The sequence below is a fragment of the Lactuca saligna genome, chromosome 4 (assembly GCF_052625555.1).
Source record: "Lactuca saligna cultivar CGN05327 chromosome 4, ASM5262555v1, whole genome shotgun sequence".
NCBI lineage: Eukaryota > Viridiplantae > Streptophyta > Magnoliopsida > Asterales > Asteraceae > Lactuca > Lactuca saligna.
This window is the reverse complement of record NC_136420.1, coordinates 104045101-104070517: the sequence shown is the minus strand read 5'-3', so window position 1 is coordinate 104070517 and position 25417 is coordinate 104045101. Positions and strand designations below refer to the sequence as shown.

The following is a 25417-nucleotide window of genomic DNA, read 5'->3' as shown; positions in this document are numbered from 1 at the left end:
TATGCCTCCATTCTCAGATTAATTGTTGTCTTCTCAAAGAACTCGACTTGGTAGCGGTGGTGCTCTTTGTGCTTCTAACTCCGATTAGGGTTTTGTCGCTGCAACACCGACGAACAACAGATCTTGGTGAAAGGTTCTCTCGGTGATGATGGTGTGTCCGAATTAAACAAGTGGTGATGCAAAGGATGGAACAGAGGATGGTGGTGTAGCGGTGACGACGACACATAGATCGAAGCTAGGGTTGTTAGCGACGACTTCGTCGATCACTTTTTCCGATGACGGCTTCGTTCTTCAGTTAGTGTTTTCGTCTTCCAGATCTAATGAGCATCAAGGGTGACGGCGAGAAAACATATGTTGATCAAATTTCGTGTGTGTGTGTTCATCTGATTTCGTTCTTCAGTTAGGGTTTTCATCAAATTTCGTATGTGTGTGTGTGTTCATCTGACTTTGTGTGTATATATCTTATCTGATTTTATGTGTGTATGAGTGTATGTTCATCGAATCTGATTTCGAGTGTGTGTGTGTGTATTCATCAAATAGGGGTGAACTCGAGAACAAACCCATATTTTGTGTATTGTTTTTGTTTATGGATGATTTTTTGGCCGACGGTGGAGGTGGCAGACCGTGATGGTGGCAGAAGGTGTTTGAATGGTGGTGGTGGCGAAATATGTTCTTGATTATTCTTGAATATATTAATACTCCTTACTTAACGGCCAAAAGCTAACGGAGTTAGCGAAAATGACCAAATGTTATTTATTGGGTATTGAGGTAACAAAAATACTCCTTACTTAACGGCCAAAAGCTAACGGAGTTAGCGAAAATGATCAAATGTTAAAAGTTTTGAAACCATAGGGACCATCTGTGAGGTTTTTTGAACTTAGAGACTAAACTTGATATTTTTGAAAACCATAGGAACCATTTTTGAAGTTTTGTCTTTATATAATTATTTGTACATTTCATGAGTAGAGAAATGCATTTAAGAAATAGTCCAGGGACCATTTTTATAAATTCTTCCGATGAAAAACCAAAACAAGAAACATACACAGTAATAACAGGCTAACAGCATCTCATTATCAGCTCAAGTAGAGGAAAATGGAGAGCGTAATGGCGTCGCTATCGTCAATCCGATTATCATGTTCTCCATCCGACACCAGAATTAACTTATCCTTACCCACCACCGCCGTCTCCGCCACCTGCCACCGTCATCTAGCCGCATTTCAGTCGCCGTCTCATCTTTTCTCCAATTCACTATCGACTCGTATTCATGCAACCAAGAAGAAGAAAAACCCTAACATATTTCTTCCTCATTTGGTCGCTTCCATGGTTATTATCTCCATTTCTAATTTCACTTCAGTCGTTTCAAAACTAAAACCCTAATTAGCTTCGATTTGACTTCTCTTTCGTTGTTATCAATTCTCACAGGAAGTGGAGGAGTCCTATATTATGATTAAGCCTGATGGCGTTCAACGAGGACTCGTAAGTGTTCAAATTAAGTTTAGCAACAATAAATTTAGCTCCATATTCTTCTTAATTATAGCAGTTGTGGATTTTAATTAGGTGGGAGAGATAATTTCTAGGTTTGAAAAGAAGGGATTCAAATTGAAAGGCTTAAAGCTTTTCGATTGCCCCAAAGATCTAGCAGAGGTGAGGTTTGTTTTATCTCCGATTTTTAGGGTTATTAACACACTAATCAGTAATAACAATTTTCAATTGCAAATGGTTTTGTAGGAACATTATAAGGATTTAAGCTCGAAGCCTTTCTTCCCCAAACTGATTAGCTACATTACATCTGGTCCTGTTGTTTGTATGGTAATGTATTATTTCTCGAGATTTTTGGTTAAAAATTTATTAAATTATTTGTTTTAAATAAATTCTTACTGAAATGATTTTTTTTAGGCTTGGGAGGGAGTTGGTGTTGTTGCATCAGCACGGAAGTTAATTGGAGCAACAAATCCACTTCAAGCTGAACCGGGTACAATTAGAGGAGATCTTGCAATTCAAACCGGAAGGTTAAACTTTTTTACCTTTTTATATAAAATTTATGAATTTGGCTTTTCTGTATATACTTTACTGTGTACTAAATTGTATCATGATTTTTTTGTTTTATATAAACAGGAATGTGGTTCATGGGAGTGATAGCCCTGAAAATGGGAAGCGGGAGATAGGTATCATCTTGTTCTTGCATTTTCTTCTTTCTTTATTTCATGATTATTAAGGATGGGAAGAATGCCTCAAAAGGGCAAAATAGTAATTTATTATAATATTCCTTTTGTTCTTCGTCTTGAATATTTAACAAATATAGTTTTAAAACCTTTGATGTTTGCTTGTGGTCTGTGTATCACATACAAATTCTGAACATGATTTATGTTGTAACGTGACCAATGCAAATTTTTCATGACAGCTTTATGGTTCAAAGAAGGTGAATTAACAGAGTGGACACAAGTTCAAGCTCCATGGTTGATAGAATAATGAGAAGCATCATTCACAAGTAATACATTTATGAGAGATGAAATTCTGTGAGGGAAATCGGAATGACAGTTTAATTTTGAGAAAATGTTTTTACCTTGTAATTTTGTTGGAGTGACTGATCACCAAAATGTGGCATAAACAATGTAAAAGGATTTGGATTTGCTTTTGAATTGAATTGAACAACATTATGATTCAAAATTATCACAATAACAATAAAGACTCGAACTCAGATTCATATCCAAACTATACATCCAAGTTGAAGTTAAGAATCATTACTTGGTGATGTGTTTGCTGAAGAGCAATCATTCTGCATTTCCATGGCATTACTACCATCTGATGAGTTTGGATTGTCATGTCGAGAAGTTTTGTATCTTGAAAACATGTAAAGGACTGACAAATTCCCATGTGGCTCCTCTTTTGAGCTTGGAAGAGAGTCCATGGAAGCATTCACTTTCATAGATGCTTCATTAGAAGCCATTGAAGGACTTGTATCAGTGTTCATAGATTCATCAGGAATTAGACTTAGATCACGATGAGAACCTTGTTGTAGCTTCAGCAGTGTCTTCTCTAAATAACAAACAATAATAGCAGTTATCACACAACAGAATGATAATAACACAAACAACTCGATTAATTACGAGAAAAGGTACACTTCAATTGCCGATGTCAAATCTAGTAATTCTCAGATGCTAATTTACATGATTTATGTTTTTGGTGATGAAATCGAACCGGACTAAAAAAATCTCATCAATTCCATAGATTCAGCTCCGTTCCTAATTTTCAAATCAAAACTGCTTACATTACATATCGACTCGCACAAAACAGAAACCATGAACGAAATCACAAAGAAGCATAGAACAAAATCCAGAAGATATTCGATTAACATCACAAATTCGCAATATGTCAATTGAGAAGAAGGAGAATCGATTAACATCAAAAACTCGCAATATAATTGAAAAGAAGAAGAAAAGAGTACGAACCATAGATGGAGAGAGAATCGTCTTTGAGAAGCTTAGAAGGAGTTCTCTCCATTTCTAACACCTCCAGAGAGCTCAAAGAACACGCCCTTACCCTCCCCAACATCCTCTCTCTCCGTGTAAGAGTTTCACAACGAAAAAGTAGAAGAAAGAGACAGAGAGAGATTGGCGGTAAATGTTTTTCCACAATCGGATTAGAAATTTGGAAGCGGGAAGTTCCACATCTGGAATCGATTATTCAATTGGATCCGCTTTAACTAGGGCCAACTTTTTCCCCTTTCTTTTTTATTTGGAGTAATCTGCAAAGATAGTACCTCAACTATTTAGCAGTCTCCAGATACTACCCTTAAACTATCTTTGAATTGCATAAAGGATCTGTTATCAATAAATTACAATGTCTATCTCAAGATGGCTAACATTTGCACAAAATCGATTCATTTATAAATATTTTTGGGTTGAATGCCATATTTAGTCATTTAATTTTAAATTTTGTGTTTATTTGGTCATTTAGTTAGTTTTAAATTTTAAAACATCACTAAACTTTTAAATTTTATCAAAATAGTCACTATTACTAACAACAATAGGTTTTTATGTTTTTTTGGCTATCTATTATGATTAAACTTTTTTTTTTGGTTACTTAAGTTCACTGGAAATTTTTAGGTGTATAATAACCTCTAAAGTTTTAATAGTGTGCTAATTCGTTTTTATATTTTTTATAATTGTTTTTACGACTTATTTTTTATGTTTTATGTGTATATATTTACTGTTTTGATAATTTGTTGGTGGTTGATTACATTTTGATATTTCAACTATATTTTGATTTGAACTAATATTATTCGAAGCTATTTATAGGGATTATTATATCCTCGGTTTACAGGTACTATAATATGTTATATTTTATCTAAGTACAAGCATCATGTAGCTTTTTATTTAAAAAAACAAGAACAACATACTTTGTGTTATGGTTTAAACTCTAAACTAAAGCGCACAATAAACTAAACTGAAAACGTGGTAGCTAAATTAAGTCCGTAATGGTTTGATATCACCAATGGCTGATTACGTTTTGATATCTAAACTTTGTTTCACTGTGAACTTATATTATTTGAAGTTATTAGCATTTTTGGGGATTATTTATGAGAAATCTTCGATAAATTCTCAATATTTTTGGTTAGTTTACGGTTTAATCTCAACATTTATTTTCGTACAGAAAAAGTCTCGATTATCAAATTTTATATGATAAACTATCATTTTCTTTTGAAAAAAAAAAATATTGATTGTATCGCTAATTTGTCAAAAATTTAAAATAATCCGGATTTTTTTATTCAAAAAAACAAAAGTTGAAATTAAACCATAAACTGCCCCAAAAAATTAAGATTTTATCGGAGATTTCTCATTATTTATACCCCCATTTACTAATGTTATCCTAAGTTATTAACATTTTTTAGTATAGGTATATGTACATAAGTACATTTCAATTGGGGAGATCCAGAGGAAACTTTTAAATGATTGGGTTGTTTTCACAATTTATTGTCATGTGACATGATTTTGAATGGTATTTTTTTTCTTTTGGCATGTTTTTTCACTTCATATTTGGCATTTGCCATTCCTTGGCATACTTTTTTTGCTTCACGTCTAAGGGAAATTTTATTAATTTATTAATTCCAGGAATCTGTCTAATATGTATAATTATCGACTGCATTTGTTAAACCTTTCTAAAAAGTAATAATACGAAAAACGGGATGTTACAGTAGAGGGTGAGCGATTTGACATGGTATGTGTGGTGAGAGCCAACGGAATTGATGATGTGGGAGTCAGAGGTGGGTTAACCGGTGGTTGACGAAGATGTTGATGCTCTAAATGAGCATCTTCTTACAGCAACATGTCGAGGAGGTCAACGACAGTAGCTTGGTCATCTTTGACCATAAAGGCGGTGATGAAAGGACCATAGGAAGAGTCCAATCCACCAAGAATATGATTAATTAGGTCTTCAAAATAAATTAGGGTAAGATTTTCAGCCAAAGAATCGGCGATGGTGCGTTTCTTTTTCACATATTCAAGCATGGAAATAGAGCCTTTGGAAAGCATCTGAAGACCGCTTTAATGGATATGCATTGGTCCCTAGTTTATGCATGAAATGTTTGCCCAATAGCCGTCCAAGTATGGTGAGAAGAAGAACAGCGAGCTATAATTGCTAGGTGTAACACCGTAATTTTTCAAGCAAAATTTTAATTTAAAATCATAAAATTCTCATAACACATTTTACAAAAATCTCATTCATTTAATTTACAGCTCGCAACTCCATAATTGTTTGATTAAAATCCAGGATCCTCAAAACATAACTCTTTCACTTGTGTGTACAATCAAGCTGGTGCCTTCCCGCGATCCTGAGAAAAAGCTGAAACACATATCACATAACACGGTAAGCACGAAGCTTAGTGAGTTCCCCAAAATACCACACACAACTCATTAGCCACTCGAGCCTATAACACAGTAAGACCCTCTGGTCAATGTGTCTCAGTGGGACCCTCCGGTCCCATAACTTAGTAAGCACAGAATAATACACAGCATAAATAACATAGACATAATGCATGATATCTCAGTACTCAATATAAACACATTAGACATCTCAGTCACACAAAGATACCACTCATGGTAAGTATAGTGAAAAGACTCACCTCGGATGATGAACAGCCCTTATAAACGTTGCTACTACGTACCGGCCTCTAACTCTGAGCCAAACCCGCAATTAACCCAATTAGCAACTAAGTCCAAACTCTTACTCATTAGTTCTAAAGGTAGTCCACTAACCAGCCCATCCATAACCTAAAACCCATTAATAAATGGGATCTCCCAAGGCCCAACTCTCGAATCTAAGTGGCAAGCCCAACTCAAGGGCTCAAAGAACATATGTATATATAATCTTATGGTCCAAAACTCTATTGCAACAAGCCCAAACGCCAGGCCCAACACTCAAGGCCCAAAAATGAGACTTAGCTCAAAAGTCCACAGTGAGGTTACACGGGGCGTACCTCCCTTGGTACGCTCAACGTACTCACGAATCCAGATTGGCCATCGGGGACACAGGGGCAGTACGCGGGGCATACTGGAATTACGCTCGTCATACTCCCCAGTTTCACTCTTTTTACTCATTTGGTCTTAATCAATTAAGACCTTGACTCAAATCATAGATCTGGATTCCCTAATAGCCCTTACTCCATAAAGTCAGTGACTTTAAGCCTTTGCATGGCTAATATGGTCACAAACACCCAAAACACCCACTCTCTTAACCCAAAATGCCCATAACTCATGCATGGCTTGATTCCAACGTCCAAGGCTTGATTTTTATGACACAAACACCACTAAATACACTCAAATTGGGTTGGTCATAGTCTTTGGAGCTCAATAACTCATAAAGTCTCCAACTTTGGGGCAAAAACCCTAAGATACTCTAATATGAAGCTCAAAACAAAAGAGTGAGAAAGCTTGGAGCTTTATACCTCATAATGAAGCTCCTAACTCAGATATGCTCAGATCCAAGGCCTGGACTTTCACTCCTTCTCCAAGGCTCCTTCTTTACTCCAAGAACACACAAAAAAACTTAAGGCTCTCAAATGGACACACACAAGCTCAAGAACGAGGATTAAGGTTTAAGAGGGTTTATTGACTGAGGATGGTGGCCAGGAATGAGGCCATCTCATTCTTTATATAGGGACACCCCTCAATTAGGGTTTCTCATTCTGAGCATAGTACGCCCAGCGTACTAGGTGGCTACGCTTAAAAGTCACAAACATGAGTACTGTCACACCCCCAAACCAAGGATGGCGGAAACGTCCGGGGGTGGAGGACTTCATGTAGAGTATTACAACAATGAGTATAATAGTGCTAAAAGTAAATACAACCAACACAAATATAATTGAAAATGTTACATCAAAGCACATGTTTACATGATTCACATCAATTACATTATGATACAAAATGAACTGTTTGACGATTTATCGTCCCATCCTCAAAACGTTGTTGATTTCCTGTTTTCACTGAATTCCTGAGAATACAAGTAGTTTTGAAAAGTGTCAACACAAAGGTTAGTGAGTTCATAAGAAATTTCGTTAGAAAAGTAAATCGTTTTCCTTGTAAAAGCGTTAGAATATGTATCCAGAAAATTCGATATTTTCTTTAAAATTTGTTTAATGTAGTCTTATGACTGAAGACCAAAATGTATAATTAACATTTCTTATTAATAGAAAATGTTATCTGCTTAAATGGACATGGACGCGTTTGAATTAAATGAAATTTCTGTATGTTCTCATGTTTGTTAATACTTTATATATATGTAGTCCTAAATTAGAGGACCGAGAAATAACAAGTATTGACCATACTTAAAAGTATAAATGTGGTTTCAAATGATGTGTAGTCGTAACTACCAAAACCAAAAGTGTACAATAATATCTGTACTCATAGAGATAAAAAGTGATTTTAAATCGACATAAAACTCATTTAGGTTTTAAAAATAAAATCCCGTAAACTTATGGATTGTTATATCCCTATGTGAGTCGCTATAATCATACTATGACTATGTGAACCTGCCACGACGTTCTCAGGCGTCGCGAAAACTAAAATGACATTTGTCACCCGTAGACCTGCAGGTCCCACTGTAGCTAGCAGCAAGGTGTGGGGTGTCAAACCCAATATAGATCTATATACAAGTATCACGTTCTCCCTCAAGGAGATTCTGATTATAACTACCAGGAATTATATCCCGCACTTGGACGTACGGGGAGAGAGAGAGAGAGAGAGAGAGAGAGAGTCTCACAATATAGGTTAACAAGTTTACGTGAAATGTGTGTGAATATAAATCTTTCTTGTATGAATGTACCCTTTTTGTACGAGTGTGTTGAGTGATGTATCATAAACTATACCTATTATAGTTTATCTAAAATGTATGTAATATGTATGAACTCTTTTATGGAAATGTATTAGTGTTATGAATTTATCAAACTATAGGTTAACAAATTTACGTGAAATGTGTGTGAATATAAATCTTTCTTGTATGAATGTACTCTTTCTGTACGAGTGTGTTGAGTGATGTATCATAAACTATACCTATTATAGTTTATCTAAAATGTATGTAATATGTATGAACTCTTTTATGGAAATGTATTAGTGTTATGAATTTATTAAACTATAGGTTAACAAATTTACGTGAAATGTGTGTGAATATAAATCTTTCTTGTATGAATGTACTCTTTCTGTACGAGTGTGTTGAGTGATGTATCATAAACTATACCTATTATAGTTTATCTAAAATGTATGTAATATGTATGAACTCTTTTATGGAAATGTATTAGTGTTATGAATTTATTAAACTATACTTTTATAGTTTGATATACGTGTTCTAAAATGAATAATCAATATTTATTATGAATGACTTAGTTTCAGTTCATGATGACAAACTAACAAGGAAACACATTCAATAATTAGAACTTAGGTTTATACACTTTGCTCAACATAATACAAAGTGTTATGATATTTACATGTTGTTGGCTAACTTTAACCATTCAGCCCTGTTTTGGAAAAATCATAGAAAATTCATACGAAGTCAAAAACTAGATCCGTAAATTCTGAGAGTTCAAAAAATGTGTCTAGTTTATTCATAATTTTTATCACGATTTTTAATGACCTCCAACTTGGGTGAAAAAGTCCATAATCACAAACTGGTCCAGATTGTTGTTTGAAATGATAGGCAGTTTTGTAAAAATCACCATAAATTGTAGAAAAATCGTATGGAGATGTGAAAGTAGTCATTTTAAAGCTAAAAACTTGAACTATTTTCACCTTGTACAGTTTTGAAAAAAAAATGTTTAAGATGCCCAAAACAGTCCGTGAATGGAGTTGAACTTTTCTGATGAAGGCTGTTAGAAAATTTTAGTTATGTTCTTAGCGTTTTAACTTGTATTCCCCCCCCCCCCCCCCCCCCTGAAAACTTGAGAAAACATGAAAATGTAGGGGTATGAACTCACCTTGAGTGATTTCAGTAGATAAGTGTTGAAGAAGAGTAGTGTTCAAGCCAAGAACACTTGAAGATTCGAAGCTCTAACACAAATATGATGGAGTTTGTGTAAGATATCCATGATTTGAGTGGAAATAAGTGAGATAATCATAAGGAGAATGGATTATGCTTACCAAATGTGGAAGAACACTTGATAATCAGCCTTGAATCTCGAGTTTGGTGGAGAAAAAGTTTGAGAGAAAAGTGGTGTTTGATACTTAGTGAAATGAGAGAAAATGAGAGAAATGAGGAGAGAGGATGTTTGTTCCAGCTCTAAAAACGTGGGAATGAGTGTAAATTGAGTGTAAGGGACATTGAAGTGACCTAGGTAAGGTGGGGAGGTATGGCTGGTCATAGAGTGGGTGTGGGGTGGTTGCTTGTGACATTGGATAAGGCAAAGTCAACACTCCACCTTTAATAATTCACCCATTTGATTTTTATTATTTAAATAATGATTTTCATCAAAATATGTTTAAATTATGAATATTTAGGGTTTATTATGTTAAAATATAATTTCTGGAGAAAATCCCGCTTTAAAATCACGAAAAACGGGCTTAAAATGTTAAAAATATCAAAAATGGGCTAAAAGTGACCAAATTCCGAATTCTGGCCGAGGTTCGGCCTTCTGATGCTGAAACCGAGAGGAGGGAGGGTAGAAACCGAGAGGGAAGAAGAGGGAGAGTAGGAACCGAGAGGGGAGAAGAGAACAGAGAGGCGTGAAGAGACAGAGAGGAGAGAAGGAGCAGAGACCGAGAGGAGGGAAGAGAGAGCAGAGACCGAGAGGCGGGTAGAGATAGAGAGGAGAGAAGGAGCAGAGACCGAGAGGAGGGAAGAGAGAGCAGAGACCGAGAGGCGGGTAGAGACAGAGAGGAGAGAAGGAGCAGAGACCGAGAGGAGGGAAGAGAGAGCAGAGACCGAGAGGCGGATCAAGACAGAGAGGAGAAAAGGAGCAAAGACGGCGACAGAGACCGAGATTCGGTCTCAGCTACAGGGGCTCGGTCCTCCGGATTCAGCCAACAGAGGCTCGGTTCGTCCAGGGTACTCTCGGCCTTAAGGAGCTTCGCCTCCTTAAGAAGGGTTTCGGTTCCTAAGGTCCATTTTTCTCGTTTTTACCCCGTTTTAAGCCGTTTTTGACCCGGTTAAGGGCCGGAATGACCCGAATGATTCTAAAAAGTTACGGGAACTATTTGAGGGAGATTTTGGAGAGATTTCTCATACGTGGAGAGATTTGGGAGAGATTTGACATTCTTGGAGAGATTTCTCATACAAAGAGATATTTGAGAGAGGTTTCACATACTTGGAGAGATTTGGGAGAGATTTGACATTCTTGGAGAGATTTCTCATACAGAGAGATATTTGAGAGAGATTTAGGAGAGATTTCTCATACTTGGAGAGATTTGGGAGAGATTTGACATTCTTGGAGAGATTTCTCATACAAAGAGATATTTGAGAGAGGTTTCACATACTTGGAGAGATTTGGGAGAGATTTGACATTCTTGGAGAGATTTCTCGTACAGAGAGATATTTGAGAGAGATTTGGGAGAGATTTCTCATACTTGGAGAGATTTGGGAGATATTTGACATTCTTGGAGAGATTTCTCATACAAAGAGATATTTGAGAGAGGTTTCACATACTTGGAGAGATTTGGGAGAGATTTGACATAGAGAGAGATAGAGTGAAAATGATTGAGAGAGGTTCCATGTGTGACAATTGTGAGTGTCCAGCATCGCAATGCATGGTTCGTAAACCCTGTTAAACCTTGTTTAAGGATCTTACACACTCCCGATGAGTATGCAACATTGTTTTATCGGTTTGGCTCGCCACGTACCACAGTTTTAGGTTAAGGAGATCTAGGTGTTCGCACTTTTTGCTTTATGATTCCTTATTAAAATAGAGAGTTATGTAGAAGTTTCATAATGTAAATTCTAGTACCCAAGGGCAAATTGAGTCAAACGGTTTGACTTGTTGACTTCAGTTGACTTTGTCTTGACCGGAATTTGACAGTTGTCACAAGTACGCTAAGCGTACACACACGTATGCCCAACGTACTCAGTTGCCCACCTTTCTCAAATGAGGGACTTATCCTGCCAAAACTTCAAACTTCCATAGCTTCCTTGATATAACTCCGATTCCAATGAACCCCATACTCACGGAAAGGTGTCGAGATGCCCTACACTTCTAGCAACTCGTCGCAACCCCAAGACTTCCTCATGCCCGGGTTGCAGCCCACAAATCCGAATATCAGACGATCTAAAACAGGATATTACACTAGGGCTCGTTTAGAGAGTGTCGATCGTAGCCACAATAAGATGAACCTCTTTCTTTTTCTAAAGGGTAAATTCGGGATTAGGTTATGTGTTGAGAGGACCTTCGGTGGGGGAGACAGTAATGGTCTCTGATAGGGGATTTGGGTTAGGGTAAAGTTTTCTAATTCAAAAGTTTCGAGAGCTGATATGATGGTGAATCACCATAAAGAAGAGTTGTCACTGTTTAGCTTGATGCTAATTGAGGGAAAGTGAAAATTAAGTGAAGAATTGGTGGCAAGACCGAGTAAGAAATGATTGGTAGCCCTGGAGGAACAAACAAAAAAGAAATTTAACTGGATCTTGATACCATATAAGAGACAAAGAAATTTAATTGGGTCTTGATACCATATACGAGATAAAGAAATTTAACTGACTCTTGATACCATATAAGATATAGAAAAAATAAAAGCTTATTAATAGTTTTGTATGTGTGTATTACAACGCATGCAATGAATTAATATATACTTGCTAGTACAACTATAATCCTAAATATAAGGCATGTGTTGAGTAGAGAGCACGTGTGACCTATGAGGTTACTGTTATCATAACGACTCATGAACTTATCATAATAACTCATGAACCGGCTTGCTCAAGCAATTCTTGAATTCCCCTATCCCTAAAAATAGCAGTTTCATTTCAATATCCCTATTGTTTTGAGACAAATCATGAAAATTCATCTGAAACAAAATAAAAATGTAAACAAATACATCTGAAATCAATCGAAGCTCGTGGACGGAAGCAGAATACAACAAACCTTAGAGTTATTATTTTGTTTTATAATCGTGAACTTTTGTTGATGATTTCATAGGGGAGGGTTTTAATCGGAAGGGAAGAAAAAGGGAATGGAGGCGGTGGTTATATTAACAGGGGCATTATTGGCATTCTATAAGGATTTAACGGAACATAACTAACGATATTAAGATTTAACAAAACATAATTAACAGTATTAAGCTATTGGACCAAAGTCGTAACAAAATGAAAGATTCGGACCAGTGATGCTAATCCAAACATTTTCGGACCAAAATAACAATTTTGAGGAACCATTTTTGTAATTTTCTCAAATAAAAATAAACAAGTAACTTTTTTTTTCCCATGAATTTGAATGTATTAAATTAATAAATTAATCAAAGTTACTATAACGTTATCGTTTCCAAATCCCTGCAACTCGGTTGTGGCTCTTTTACTCTCTCAGTTCTTACCTGACAAAATGAAGAAAACGATGACCTAATCATCCTAACAAATGGATGATGTTCATCAAACACAATACCAACTAAATGATCTATAACTAGCAACCACGGTCGTCGGAGAAACAAGACAACGGTGGCTCCCAGCTCTACTTCCTCCACCCCGACGATCTTCTCAGAAACCTCCGCCTCCGAAGGTTCCTTGACTTCAGATTCTCATCTGAAACAGCAGAAAAGAGATTAAACATCACAATTAGTAGCTTAATGTCACGCGCATTACAGACTTGTACGGTACAATCAAACCTTTTAGTCTGCCGGAATGATACAAAGCTTCCTCCGCAATTGGCCGCCACTCCTCCGCGCACGAGTAATTCAGTCCTAGACCGACGCTAAGTCCTCTCAACAAATGCACCGTTCGTAGAACGGAAAACAGCTCCTCCGGGAAGGCCTATTAATCAACATCAATAAATGAGCTAAACAGAAATTCCTCCGATGAAGATGATTAACTCCCATAAACAAACAGAATCACAGACCTGAACAGCAACCTTCTTCAACGTGGCATCCTCTGCATAAGGCTGCAACATCTTCACTCCAGGTGGCAGCTTCGTGTCAAACATAACCTGAGCCAGCTTAAACAATTCTTCCTTTTCATTATCACATAGGCTTAAGGTATTTATCCCAAGCTCCCTGTTGAAACATGTTATCAATCAATTCTCTTACAGTTTTTACTAATTGTTATGAAATCAATGTAGATCTAGATTTTTTGTTGTTTTAGTAACTGAGATTCACTCCAAAAAAAAAGGCTAGTAGTACCTAAGTCCCTCAGATGCCCTTATGTGATCATTATCAGCAATAGCAAGAATCAAATTAGCATAACCAAACCTCAAGGAATTAGGAAGTTCTTTGACTTGTCCATAGTCAAGCAAAGCAACCTAAGCAAGAAAGATTGTGAACAATGTTACATGAATGAATCTAAAACATGGCATTTTAATATGATAGAATGAATGAATTAAGGTTTCAAGATCTCATGATAAAAGTTGAAAATATCATCTTACTTGTGAGCCTTTACAGATGAGAATGTTTCCAGGGTGAGGATCCGCATGAAAAAAACCACTTTTGAGTATCATTTGTCCATAAGCAAGACTCAGACTTTTCAAAATGTTCCTGCATTTAAAGATAGTTTAATTTAGAGTTGCATATGTACAATAGTTGAAAGGTGTTTATTGCAACAAAAGTCTCATACTCTTAAGGTCTATGGAGCTTACTGCTTTGATGCCACTGCGATCTTACCATCTGGATTTATTCCTCTTTTCATTATTTCATCTTTTAGGTTTAATATCGGGATTCCATCTATATACTCCATCACCAAAACCCTCCTACTCAATTTTTTAAAACAAAAAATAACTATGAGAAGTGAATAAAGTTAAAATTTAAAATAACGTAACTAAAAGATCATTATTCACCTTGTGACAACATCCCGGATTACGCGTGGGACTTTAACAAGCATCTTTTTGTTATTTTCACTAAGAAAATTTCTAATTCTATCCATAGCAAGAGCTTCTCTTGTAAAATCGAATTCATACCCTATCTTGAATCGCATAAGTTATTATCCACATAAACAAAACAAAACAAAATTTAAATTCACCCTATTTATGAAACTTTGGTGATTTATTTAAACCAAAACTTATAGCATTCAAATCATGTGATTTCTTGGATTTCTAAAGACCAAACCTGTTTTTCCATTTCTTTGCACACAGAGAACAAGTCAAATTTGAGATCCGTCTTTTGTAAGCATAAAGCAAAAGCTTGTAAATTTCGAAGATCTGTCATCATTAAATCTTGAACACCAGGATGTTGTACCTACAAAGCATTTAATAGTCGGAACATCAAAAATCACAAATTTTGTCCTACTGACATCAAGTCTCAGTTCCAGTCTAATGCATGTCAGACACAGTACAAAGACTGACATATTCAGTCCTATCCTTAGTACCAAACGGGGCCTTAAAGTACACGTACCTTCACAACAACATCTTTCTTATCACCTTTCAGCCTAGCTCGATGAACCTACATGGAATAGTAACATACACTTTCATTTTCTATATTTTCATTTTAACAGATTCCATACCCATACCTGTGCAATTGAAGCAGAGCCAATAGGATCCCATTCAAAATTTTCAAACATTTCTTCAATGCTTTTACCCAACTCCTTCTCAAGAAGAGGCCTCACCACATTAGATGGGGTTTTAGGAGCTTGATCACACAAAGTCACTAGCTTCCTAACCCATGCAGCTGGAGCCAAATCAGGCTTCCCAACAACTTGAGCAACCTAATCATTTTCACATCCCCTTTATTAATTATTACTATTAGTAAAACAAATTTGAAAAACCCTAACTGAATTGCACCTTGATAGTCGATAAAATGGAATAAAGAACAATACCCGTGATTAAAAGTTCAAAAAAAATCTTGAAATCAGACCAAATTCAGAAACCTCTTATTGGTCCATAAATCGGCATAAATATTAAATACTAAATAGTAACACACGTTAAAGAAAATGTGAGCAACAAAGATTCAGCCTTTTTAGCATAAAGACTCTTTATAGTTTATACCCATGAGATAAAAAAAAAGGTGAAGAATTTGAAAGTAACCTTGAGAAAGAATCCACCCATATCATAGCACATGGAATAAAGTTTGTCAGCAGCATGTTCATGATGTCTCTCCCACATTAACTCTGCCTTTTCAACATCTTTTTCAAAACTAACCCTAACTTGAAACACCTAAAAACACACATCCAAAAACACCCAAAATCAAAGAAAACAGTCAACACCCTGAAAAAGATACACCCAAAATAAATAAATAAATAAATAAGAATAAGAATTATCAGCGCCCCACCTTATAACCAGCATAGATATCAGCAGCCCTGGCCCAGAATTGGAAGGATCGTTGCCATGGTCTAAACTGAGTAGATAATTTCTCTTGAAGTTCTTTGAAATCTACACAAGCCATTCTTTTACTGGTCTTTGTTTTTGGGATTCTTTTGAACTTGTTCGTGAAATTATAGATGAAACCAGAAGGAGAGTTGGGCGTTTTTCTTCGATTTGAAGCCGAAATGGTCAACTTTCGCTTGTGTTCTTGGGGTTTTCTTCTCTTTCAATCCAAGCGATGTTATTGTTGCGTGAGGCAAATAGCAATGAAATTATGAAAATTTTGAGGTTAGCCCATTTGCTATTAACGGATGGAATATTTCGTTAACAACAATGTATTAAGCAACATGGAAGGGAGTTGTAGATGTATATTCCTTGTTTATACATACTTAGAAATTAAATTAATTTTTGTTAAGTTTTGTAAATTGGTTCAACTATGGTTTCCCGTTGATATGTCTTCATTGTAATTGATTGAAATTTGAACTTTAATTTTAAAAAATTATACTAAATGATTATAAATTTATATAATATTATATATAATAAAATTAGGTATATCGTATCTTTAGGTGGCCCACGTCAAATAATATGGGAAGTAAACAAAGGAGCAATATCAATTTTTAAGGGGCTATTACTAAATTAGCCAAATTAGGAAAGTGATTAGCAATTTTTAGTCAAAAATTAGTAAATGTCCAAATATAATCCACGAAACCGTAGGTTTCGATATTCGTCTACTGTTTCGTCAATTCGTCTATTGTTTCGTGTTTTGTATAATTTTTTTTTTTCATTTTTAAGATACAAAACCGTAGGTTTTTTAAAACCTACGGTTTCCTCTCGTTAACCTACTGTTTCCCAAACTGTAGCTTACGGTTTTGGAAAAACATATGTTTTTTTTAATCTACTGTTTTGTCAAAAAAACTATTGTTTTTAAAAAAAAAATTTAATTTTTTTTTGTGATATAGACTATAAAAAGATTGTTTATAATAAGTAGAATTATTTTTACAAGTTATTTTGAGAATTATTTTAACAATTTCTATATATTATAAACAATCTATTTTATAGTCTATATCACAAAAAAAAATTATATAAAATTATATAAAAATAAAATTTTAAACAGTAGCTTTTTTGACAAAACAGTAGATTTTAACCCCAAAACAGTAGATTTAAAAAAAAATGTAGTTTTTTCCTAAAACCGTAGGCTACGGTGTGGGAAACCGTAGGTTAACGAGAGGAAACCGTAGGCTAAAAAAAATTATACAAAACACGAAACAAAAACCCATTATGGGGAAAAAATAGTCAACTGTAGGTTGACTACTCTTTTGTGGGCTATTTTTGACTAAGTGGTTTTATTTGACTATTTTTTGATAAGTTATTAAGAATTTTGACTGGATTTGTATTTATCTCAATTTTTAAAGCATACAAAATTCTAACTTTATCCAGAATTTTTCCCACATCAACCACAAATTATATAAAAACTAGTTCTTCAATATTTATATAAACAATAACAATGGTTAATTTTAACACTAAAAGGTTTAAGTTTTTTTTTCTTTTCATTATATAAAAACTAGTTCTTCAATATTTATATAAACAATAACAATGGTTAATTTTAACACTAAAAGGTTTAAGTTTTTTTTTCTTTTCCTTTTGAGAAATTTACAAATTTAGCTAAAATTCTTAATGATTTTTCACTAAATAGCTAAAAATTAGCATTTTTCAAAAAAATAGTCAATAAAATCACAGGTAATTAAGCTAAAATGCGATTCAACCTTCCCAGTAGCCATCTCACTATATTGGGCTACAAATTAGGCCTACTTTCGGTTTATGGACCGGAAGTATATAAACGTCAAAACTTTGAATAACTTTCATTTTCACACATTCAACTTAAGAAATCAACCAAAATCAATATTCACCTGAAAAACTTTATACATACGATTGGAGGAAATCGTAGGTACATATAAAACAAAATCGACCAAAGGAAATTGCAGGTACTTTGGAGGAAATCGCAGGTATACCTAAGCCATCTGCGATTTCAAAAAAAAAAATTATATGTGACGGAATCGTGGACCATGTAGGTCAAATCATAGATACATGGGACGAAATCACATGGTGCATAACCACCTACGATTTCAATGTAGAAAAACTTCAATTTTTTTTATCAATTTTTTAAAAGATCATTAATGTATTTGGCTAAATTTGTAAATTTTTCTTCTTTTTGCGCTTTGAAACAAAAGTTTTATTTCTTTCGCAATTAGAACCTACAATTTTTTTTTGCTTGATCATCCTGTTTGTAGGTTAATAGTGGGACGATGGTATTGTATGGGGTTATGGAGTTGTCATAGGAAGACAAAGAGACTAAAAACATAAAGGGTAATTGTTTATATCTAGAGAGACCCAGATAGCAATAAGGAATCGCGATGTTCTTCTATCCAGCAAAAACTACTCTATAATGGTTTATTTGATTATTGTCAAAATTTCTAAAAACACATTTCAATATCTTATCTAACTTGGGCTAAAACTCGTGAATTTAATTTATACTAACATGGTTATCAATTTTGAAAATATTGGTATTATAAATAGATAGTTTCAGTTAAAATTACTTATTAACACTCTTATCGTGTATAGCCATTTATCTAGATAATCCAACGACACAAATCAAGTCTTAAAATTCTCACCGCATTCACAGAATTCATTTAAACCTAACTCTCCAATACATGGCTACAGATTGGATGATGCTTTTCTTGCAAGAAAAATAAAATTAAGGATATAATTTGAAATGATACAACAAATATCAAGTTCAAAATAAAAGGGATTGTTGTTTTGCAGCAAAACCAATAAATTTTGTAGTATGATACTTTAAGAAGTTATTTGGTTTGGTATTGAAAGAAATGGAATTATTTATTTTACAGTTAGGAATAGAGTGAACAATGAAGCATTCTTGAAAGAACATGATTCCTCTTTGTTTTGTTTTAATGCCTTAACGATATAAAAATTAGTATTTAACTCATTTATACGTAAGAAATTTGTAAAATGACAAATTTTCTTCAGAAATTTTTTAGGATAATCTACTTTAACCAATATATATATTTTAGTATTAAATTACTAGAAAATATATATTTTAGGATAATCTACTTTAACCAATATATACAATAATAGAGTTATTGTAATTGTAATGCCTGATTCCATTCCATTACCTAGCTTCCATTATCGTTTGTTTCATTCCATTCAACAACCAAAAAACTGTCATGGACTACTATGAAACTATCCTCCAAAGTCATAAAACAAAGTCACAGAAAATCGCAGGTGACGTTGGACGAATAGATATATAACCAAAAAACATACATGCATGGACTGGTAATTGAATGGTATTATAAATTTGCATAAGAATCATGATACACCATAAAAAGCATAAACTATTACAAAACAAGAGTCTTGTAGTTCACTAGGAGGAGTCTTGAATTGGGGAAAATGGAAGGAAGGAAGGAGAGGTTACAGACTTAAAGATCGATAACACGAGAGAGCTTCTGAATGCGATTGAGCAAGAAATCCCCTTGCTTAATAGTCGCTTGATAAAGAGCATTCTTTGCATCCGGCCGGTTGGTTTCCAAAACACCTGCTACTTTGTCAATCTTGCAATGAAGCTTTCCCGCTGCAATGAATCGTGACAGCTCCCTGTTTCCCCCACCAAATTCACACACATGTCTCATTAAAAAGACCAAAATACCCTCATACATTGAAATAAACAAATAATGATTCTCATTATATAAAGTGAGAGGGAGAGAGAGAGAGAGAGAGAGAGAGAGAGAGTTGCTTACAGATCAATGAAATCAACTGTGACACCAAATGCCTTTGCCATGGCTTCAATGGTGACACTCTTGTAAGATTCCAGGAACTGAGAATACACAACTGTCCTGATCTCTCTCATGTAAAAACGGAAATGTGGATGCAAATAACGATCCAACTTAATATGCTCAGTGATCCCAGCTGCAAATAAATAAAACTATTAAATTAAACCCTCATCAACATGTAAAACTTATAAAACATAAAACTCACCAAAAGCAGAGAAGAATGATTTGTATTGACACTCGTACAGAGAGTTCATAAATTCTGATAAAAATGGGATCTTTCCAATCACTGTCAGAATCTCTGGTGCATCCACAACCTGCATAGATTTCAGAAGAAAAAAAAGTTAGAAAAATATAAAAAAGATTTAAAAAAAAAAAAGGGGGAAAGGGTTACCTTTTGCTTAAGGGAAACTCGATCCAATGAAATAATACTGGCTAAAACAGTGTAGAATATGAAGGTGTCATATGGGAAAAGTTCGTAAGTAGTGAAAGTTGATATGGAATCAAGGAAAAGATCAGCTGCTTTCTTGAAGTTGCGAGTGGACATGCAGTACAACCCTTCATACACTTTCAGTCTGTTCTTTCTTTCCCAATCACCTCCTTCCTCAAACAAGCTGTGCCATGAGAATTTCAGAATTAGGGTTATCAAGATTTCAAGGTAATGGAATTTGAATCAAGAGAAGAAGAAGAAGAAGAAGAAGAAGAACTCACTTCTTTGCTTTATCGATGCTTCTTGATATAAGATCAAAATCCATGTAGAAGAAACCCATTTGTAAAGTGTAAAATACCAAGTCCATTCTTTGCCCTACAGCAACTGTTTTACCTTCTGTCACCTTCAGTTGTTCTAGTGCTTTCTCCTGGTTGCAATAAAGATTATAAAAAAAAATGTTAGCTGTTTTTTATGGAAATGCTAATTGGGTTAATAAGACATATTCAAGGTATCAGGTGCTCAAAATAGGATTGTTTTTTCATACAAAAACCTGTTCACTATAGTATTCATATAATCATTTTGTTTTTGGGTTTTTTTATTTTCAGAACATTTTGCTACAAAAAAGATACAATTATTTCAATCTGTAACTTATAATGGTAACTTAATGAGTTGTTTTGATTTTATCCTCTTTGTTGAATATAATTCGTTTTAATTGTTGAAGGCATCAAACATGTTTCCTTATCACATACTCAAAACAGAAATTGAGAGAAGAGAACAAGGAATTGTTTATTATTTATCAGGATCTTTGAGTAAATATTTTGTTAAACAGATGAATGATTGTATCATGGCATGTGTTGCATTTATGTTTTATGAACTTATGGTGTTTATGAGTTTTGGTACAATATAGGGGCATTATTATGGCATGAAAAACTATGGACTTGCCCTGGAAATCAACATAGTATAAAATGTGCATGAACAGGGTAAACTTTATTTGTTGAGTACCTTGTCACCAATCCGGATGTAGAACAAAGATTTTGCCAAATGAGCTTCTCTAACTTCACTTTCTCCTAAATTTTCTTCAGCATCCGCAATTCTGAAAAAAACAAGAACACAAAAAAGATGGTGAGACAAGCTAAACCAATCTATCACTCACTTTTGCTTTGCATTTGCTTTAATAGCAAACTGGAAGACATGGAATTTGAGGTCCTGAACATAGATTCCATTAACATAGATTTATGTCCAGTAAGCTATTAGAATTTGATCCTAATGTGTGCCATTTAAACTTTCTTATGATGGAACTTGGCAAGCACATATACATTGTTACATTGCAATACAAAAGCCCAAACTCCAACAGCTTGTATTATGATCTTAAGTTCATGGTTTGATGGCTTAGATTTAGACTGTTCGTTTCAACCTATTCAAGCATAACTACTGCAACATTTTCATGTAGGTATCGGTGGTTATATACAAAAATGCCAGTGTCATTCAGTAACAGATTTAATAACAAATCCATGTAAAATGCAGATGGATTAAACATACGAAAAAAGTTTGTTGCGGAAATAAGAACAGCTACCTTCAAATTCAAGGCCGTTAAATCTATATACATATATATATTTCTGCAAATAAGCATGGATTGGTAGTGAGATGCAATGAAACATAGCTTACTTTTCATCGAGCTTCTTGAGCTCTTCGGCAATCTTAGCACGCATGGAATCCAAGACCTTCTGGTCGAGTTCCAGCACCGAACTCGCGGCTAGGGTTTCGTACAACGGCGCCATGTCTTCAAAATCAAAAATCCACACAACATGAACAAAAATTAACGTGAGTTCAAAAAAACTATGAGATCCAATTGGTTATTGAGTGGAAATGATTACCGTCGGCCACGACAGTGGACATGACCTCATCACGAAGGCGAACTTTTTCGATGTCATCGACATCGGAATGAGTAAGAAGGAAAAGCTTGTTAGCTAGAACTAGGTGAGGTTGCTGTGTGCCTTCTGTACCTTCCATGGCGTCGATTTTCTGGTTTTCGTTCTTGATCGGAAAGCTTTTAGTTTCTTCTCCCTTCTCTTGACTTGCAGAAGGAGAAACCTTATTCTTATTTATTTAGATAAGTTGTAGTTTACGCCCTTCTTTCTTCGTCGTTTTCATTTTCAGTCCATGTACTTACATGTTATGTTAAAATAGGGTGATTTGTATACTTCAAAAATTCAAGTTCTTCCATTTTGATTTACGTAATAAGTTGTTTTTACATGTCTTCTATTTTTAATATTTTTTTCATTCTTGATCCACTTTAACTTACATAATAACTTCTTACATCTCTTCTACTTTTTAATAGTTGTATCATACTTTTATAATCATACAATACAAACAATCGGAATTGGTTATTTATATATAATTTACAACAACATATTAGAGATAAATAGAACACAAAAAATTGAAGTAAATTAAGGTTTTCAATATTATGAAACAAAAATTAGGGTTAAAAGCTTAATGTGAACTTACTTGAACTAGGGTGAGAATGTCAAGATTGAAATGTGAATTAGAATTACTAATTGAACTGTCATTCAGTTTGTTTCAATTATCAGTCTTTGTGTTAGTGTAATGTTCATGTTTTTCGTAAAACATGTCGTAAGAAGAATCCTTAGTTACGTTAGTTGATACTTAATAATGTAAATTTTCTTAAAATTAAATAAATAAGAATTCATAATACGTGATATGTGTTTATATAATTGTTATTTGTATATAAATAATATTTGAAGTAACTTTTTATAAACAGATGAAATACTCTATATGAAAGTTGTAGTAGTTGTGAATATGAAACTGTAAGTATAAGGAACACCAAAATCTGACGTCATATAAAGTAGTTATAATTTTTCGAAGTTATGCGTTACAGCGCATTGTGTCAGTATTTGTTATAAAATACGAAACAAAATATATTATTTTTAGCCAAAGTAATGTAAAGGAAAGTTGTAGCACGCGTTAATACGAAACTGAAGATATAAGGAACATCAAGAACATACTCGTGTGAAGAAGTTATGGATTTCGCAAGATCTTTCACTATATATATTTATAACGCCCTGTTCTGAATCGATTCCTAATTCGAGGTTGTGGCTTCGAGGTTGCGGCCTGAAAATCGGTCATCATAAGGCTTAAGGACTTTGAATAGGTGATCTCTAGGCCATTTGGGTGTGAGTGATGTAATTAAAGTGATCTGAGTGTTCGGTTCGTGTTTTGGAGCCTAAGGGTATTTCGATAAAGTGTATGTTTGGCCTTTTGTGGAAATTGGATTTTTGTTCGGAAGGTCTTAAGACTGGAATGGGTGATAGAAATATAGGGCTTCTTGTTACCTTTCCATGGATATAAAGATCGTCGGAAACAGACTTATAACAAAAAAGAATTATGGCCTTCGGAAGTTTGGTGGTTTTAAGGTTTGGCCTGGTATGCGGGGCGTATTAATGAAAAAGGCAGTACGTGGAGCGTATGTTGGGCGTATTGACCAAGATGGTCGCAGATGCTCTATGAATTACATTGGGTGTACTCCAATCAAACACAAACCCTATTTTAGGTATTGGAACCTATTTAAGCTCCTTATCTCATAACCTAACCCTAATATCTTCAACCTCCATCCCTCTAAACACTAGAAATCGACCCTTATCCCCCATTTGAGTGGTTCTTGAGCTTCAAAGTGATTGTAGGATTTCAAAGCACTCCATGGATGATAGCAATGGGCCCTTTTGACGAATTCTAGGTTAAAAGCCCAAGACTTGTCTTTTCCCTATAAATAGTCATGTATTATTCACAATTAGGGTTAAGAGAGCGAGGCAAAATGTAGCCGCCACGTTGTAAGGTTTCTTATAGAGTTAGATTCTTATTTCTTAAGTGTAATTTGTTCCTCACAATTCAATAAATCGAGTGATCATTCGACATAATCTTCATATTTGTGTTTGTTTTATTTTCCGCATCTTGTTCATCAAATCTCGATTAGGGTTTTAATCCCAACAAGTGGTATCAGAGCGGGTCTTTGAAGATCTAATTGGTTTTTAAAGTATCGGTTCTTGATTTGATGATTTTCTGCACAAGTTATTGAAGATTTATGGTGTTTTGGCGTCTTGGAATCAAGATTATTGTTCAAGCTACTGTTCATGGTGTATTCTCCTGTTCATCTGGGTATTTTTTTTTAATCCGATTCATATTTTGTCCGTATTTTTTGATTGAATCTGATTGATTGTTTGATCCAAAATTGATCTATAATATCTCTTTTGATCTGGCGAAAAGTTTTTTTGTCATTACTGCTCAATGATTCATTTGTTCTAGCCCAAACTTCTTTCTGTTTAAACTCCTTCGTTCCGGTATAAGTTACTTGTCCTTCAATGACAAAATTACCTTCAAACCAAAGTTTTTCATTTGTGTTTCAATCAATCGATTCTTGCTTGATATTCAATTGTTTATTGAGATTCATTGGTTTCCTTCAATTTGTGAATGGATTAATGTTTGATGATCAGATCTGAAAGTCAATTTTTACTTCTTGGATATTCAATTGTTCTTGTTTGCAAATGTAATCTCATTTATCTTGTGTATGCTTAAAGTCGAACCACCTGTAAATGATTTTCCATTCTAAATTGTTGCAATGATGAACATGTCGATTTGATGATTCGTGGTTTTTGTGATTCATGGTTCTTGTGAATGACGACATGAGTTTGGACAGTGAAGAACATGTGAAGCATTGTAATGAATAGACGGAGTTAGTATTGATCTTTGATTGAATGCGATGTTTTATCTGGAAATCGACATGCTTGATCTAGAAATCATGTTGAGAAAGTTGATTTTACTGCTTGGCGTTAATTGATGTCGCTAGTCAAAGCTAAAAGTCAAAATTGGAGCAAAATTGAACCTTCTGCGAATATAATCAGAAACAAAGGCAGTATCGGAATGAATGTGACCATTGCAATCAGACGTCTATCGGAATTGGAACAATCATTCAGAATCAAAGATGAATCAGAACGATATGAAAGAATGTTTAGAAATTATGATGGCTCGTTTGGTATACAATTAGAACGGCGTGGTTGAAGTTCGGAATAGAAACCATATTCACGATTGATGGTTGATTTCATAATTGAAAAGTAGGTCTCAGAATCGGAAATTGAATAGATAGAATCTTCAGTTCAGAACTCGATCTTGAAATTGGAATTCGGAATTGATATGATGAATGGACTCGGAATCAGAATTCCTTTCTTCAATCGA

At 34.6% G+C, this 25417-nt stretch overlaps 3 protein-coding genes and 1 long non-coding RNA gene across 4 annotated transcripts; 1 reads left to right on the top strand and 3 right to left on the bottom strand.

Moving 5' to 3' along the window:
- The first annotated feature begins 1037 nt into the window (after positions 1-1037).
- On the top strand, positions 1038-2667 carry NDPK2 (nucleoside diphosphate kinase 2). The gene is made up of 7 exons (XM_078990997.1): positions 1038-1323; positions 1423-1476; positions 1558-1644; positions 1729-1809; positions 1897-2009; positions 2116-2165; positions 2402-2667. Exons 1-7 carry the CDS (start codon positions 1093-1095, stop codon positions 2467-2469), a joined length of 684 nt encoding a protein of 227 aa, XP_078847123.1. The 5' UTR covers positions 1038-1092; the 3' UTR covers positions 2470-2667.
- LOC145042552 (uncharacterized) lies at positions 2612-3587 on the bottom strand. The gene is made up of 2 exons (XR_013680686.1): positions 3450-3587; positions 2612-3036 (listed from the first exon to the last, which is right to left on the bottom strand). It is a non-coding gene; the product is annotated as an uncharacterized LOC145042552 (long non-coding RNA).
- Positions 3588-12867: 9280 nt separating this feature from the next.
- LOC145042549 (uncharacterized) lies at positions 12868-16233 on the bottom strand. Its single transcript, XM_078990996.1, has 12 exons — positions 15873-16233; positions 15629-15757; positions 15115-15309; positions 15000-15047; positions 14715-14843; positions 14447-14571; positions 14249-14359; positions 14039-14147; positions 13797-13915; positions 13517-13670; positions 13287-13431; positions 12868-13203 (listed from the first exon to the last, which is right to left on the bottom strand). Exons 1-12 carry the CDS (start codon positions 15984-15986, stop codon positions 13133-13135), a joined length of 1449 nt encoding a protein of 482 aa, XP_078847122.1. The 5' UTR covers positions 15987-16233; the 3' UTR covers positions 12868-13132.
- Positions 16234-19247: 3014 nt separating this feature from the next.
- Positions 19248-22265, bottom strand: LOC145042548 (26S proteasome regulatory subunit Rpn7). The gene is made up of 8 exons (XM_078990995.1): positions 22048-22265; positions 21839-21953; positions 21176-21266; positions 20455-20600; positions 20138-20357; positions 19952-20060; positions 19714-19882; positions 19248-19570 (listed from the first exon to the last, which is right to left on the bottom strand). The coding sequence occupies exons 1-8, from the start codon at positions 22181-22183 to the stop codon at positions 19396-19398; spliced, it is 1161 nt and encodes a 386-aa protein (XP_078847121.1). The 5' UTR covers positions 22184-22265; the 3' UTR covers positions 19248-19395.
- Between the last annotated feature and the right edge of the window lie 3152 nt (positions 22266-25417).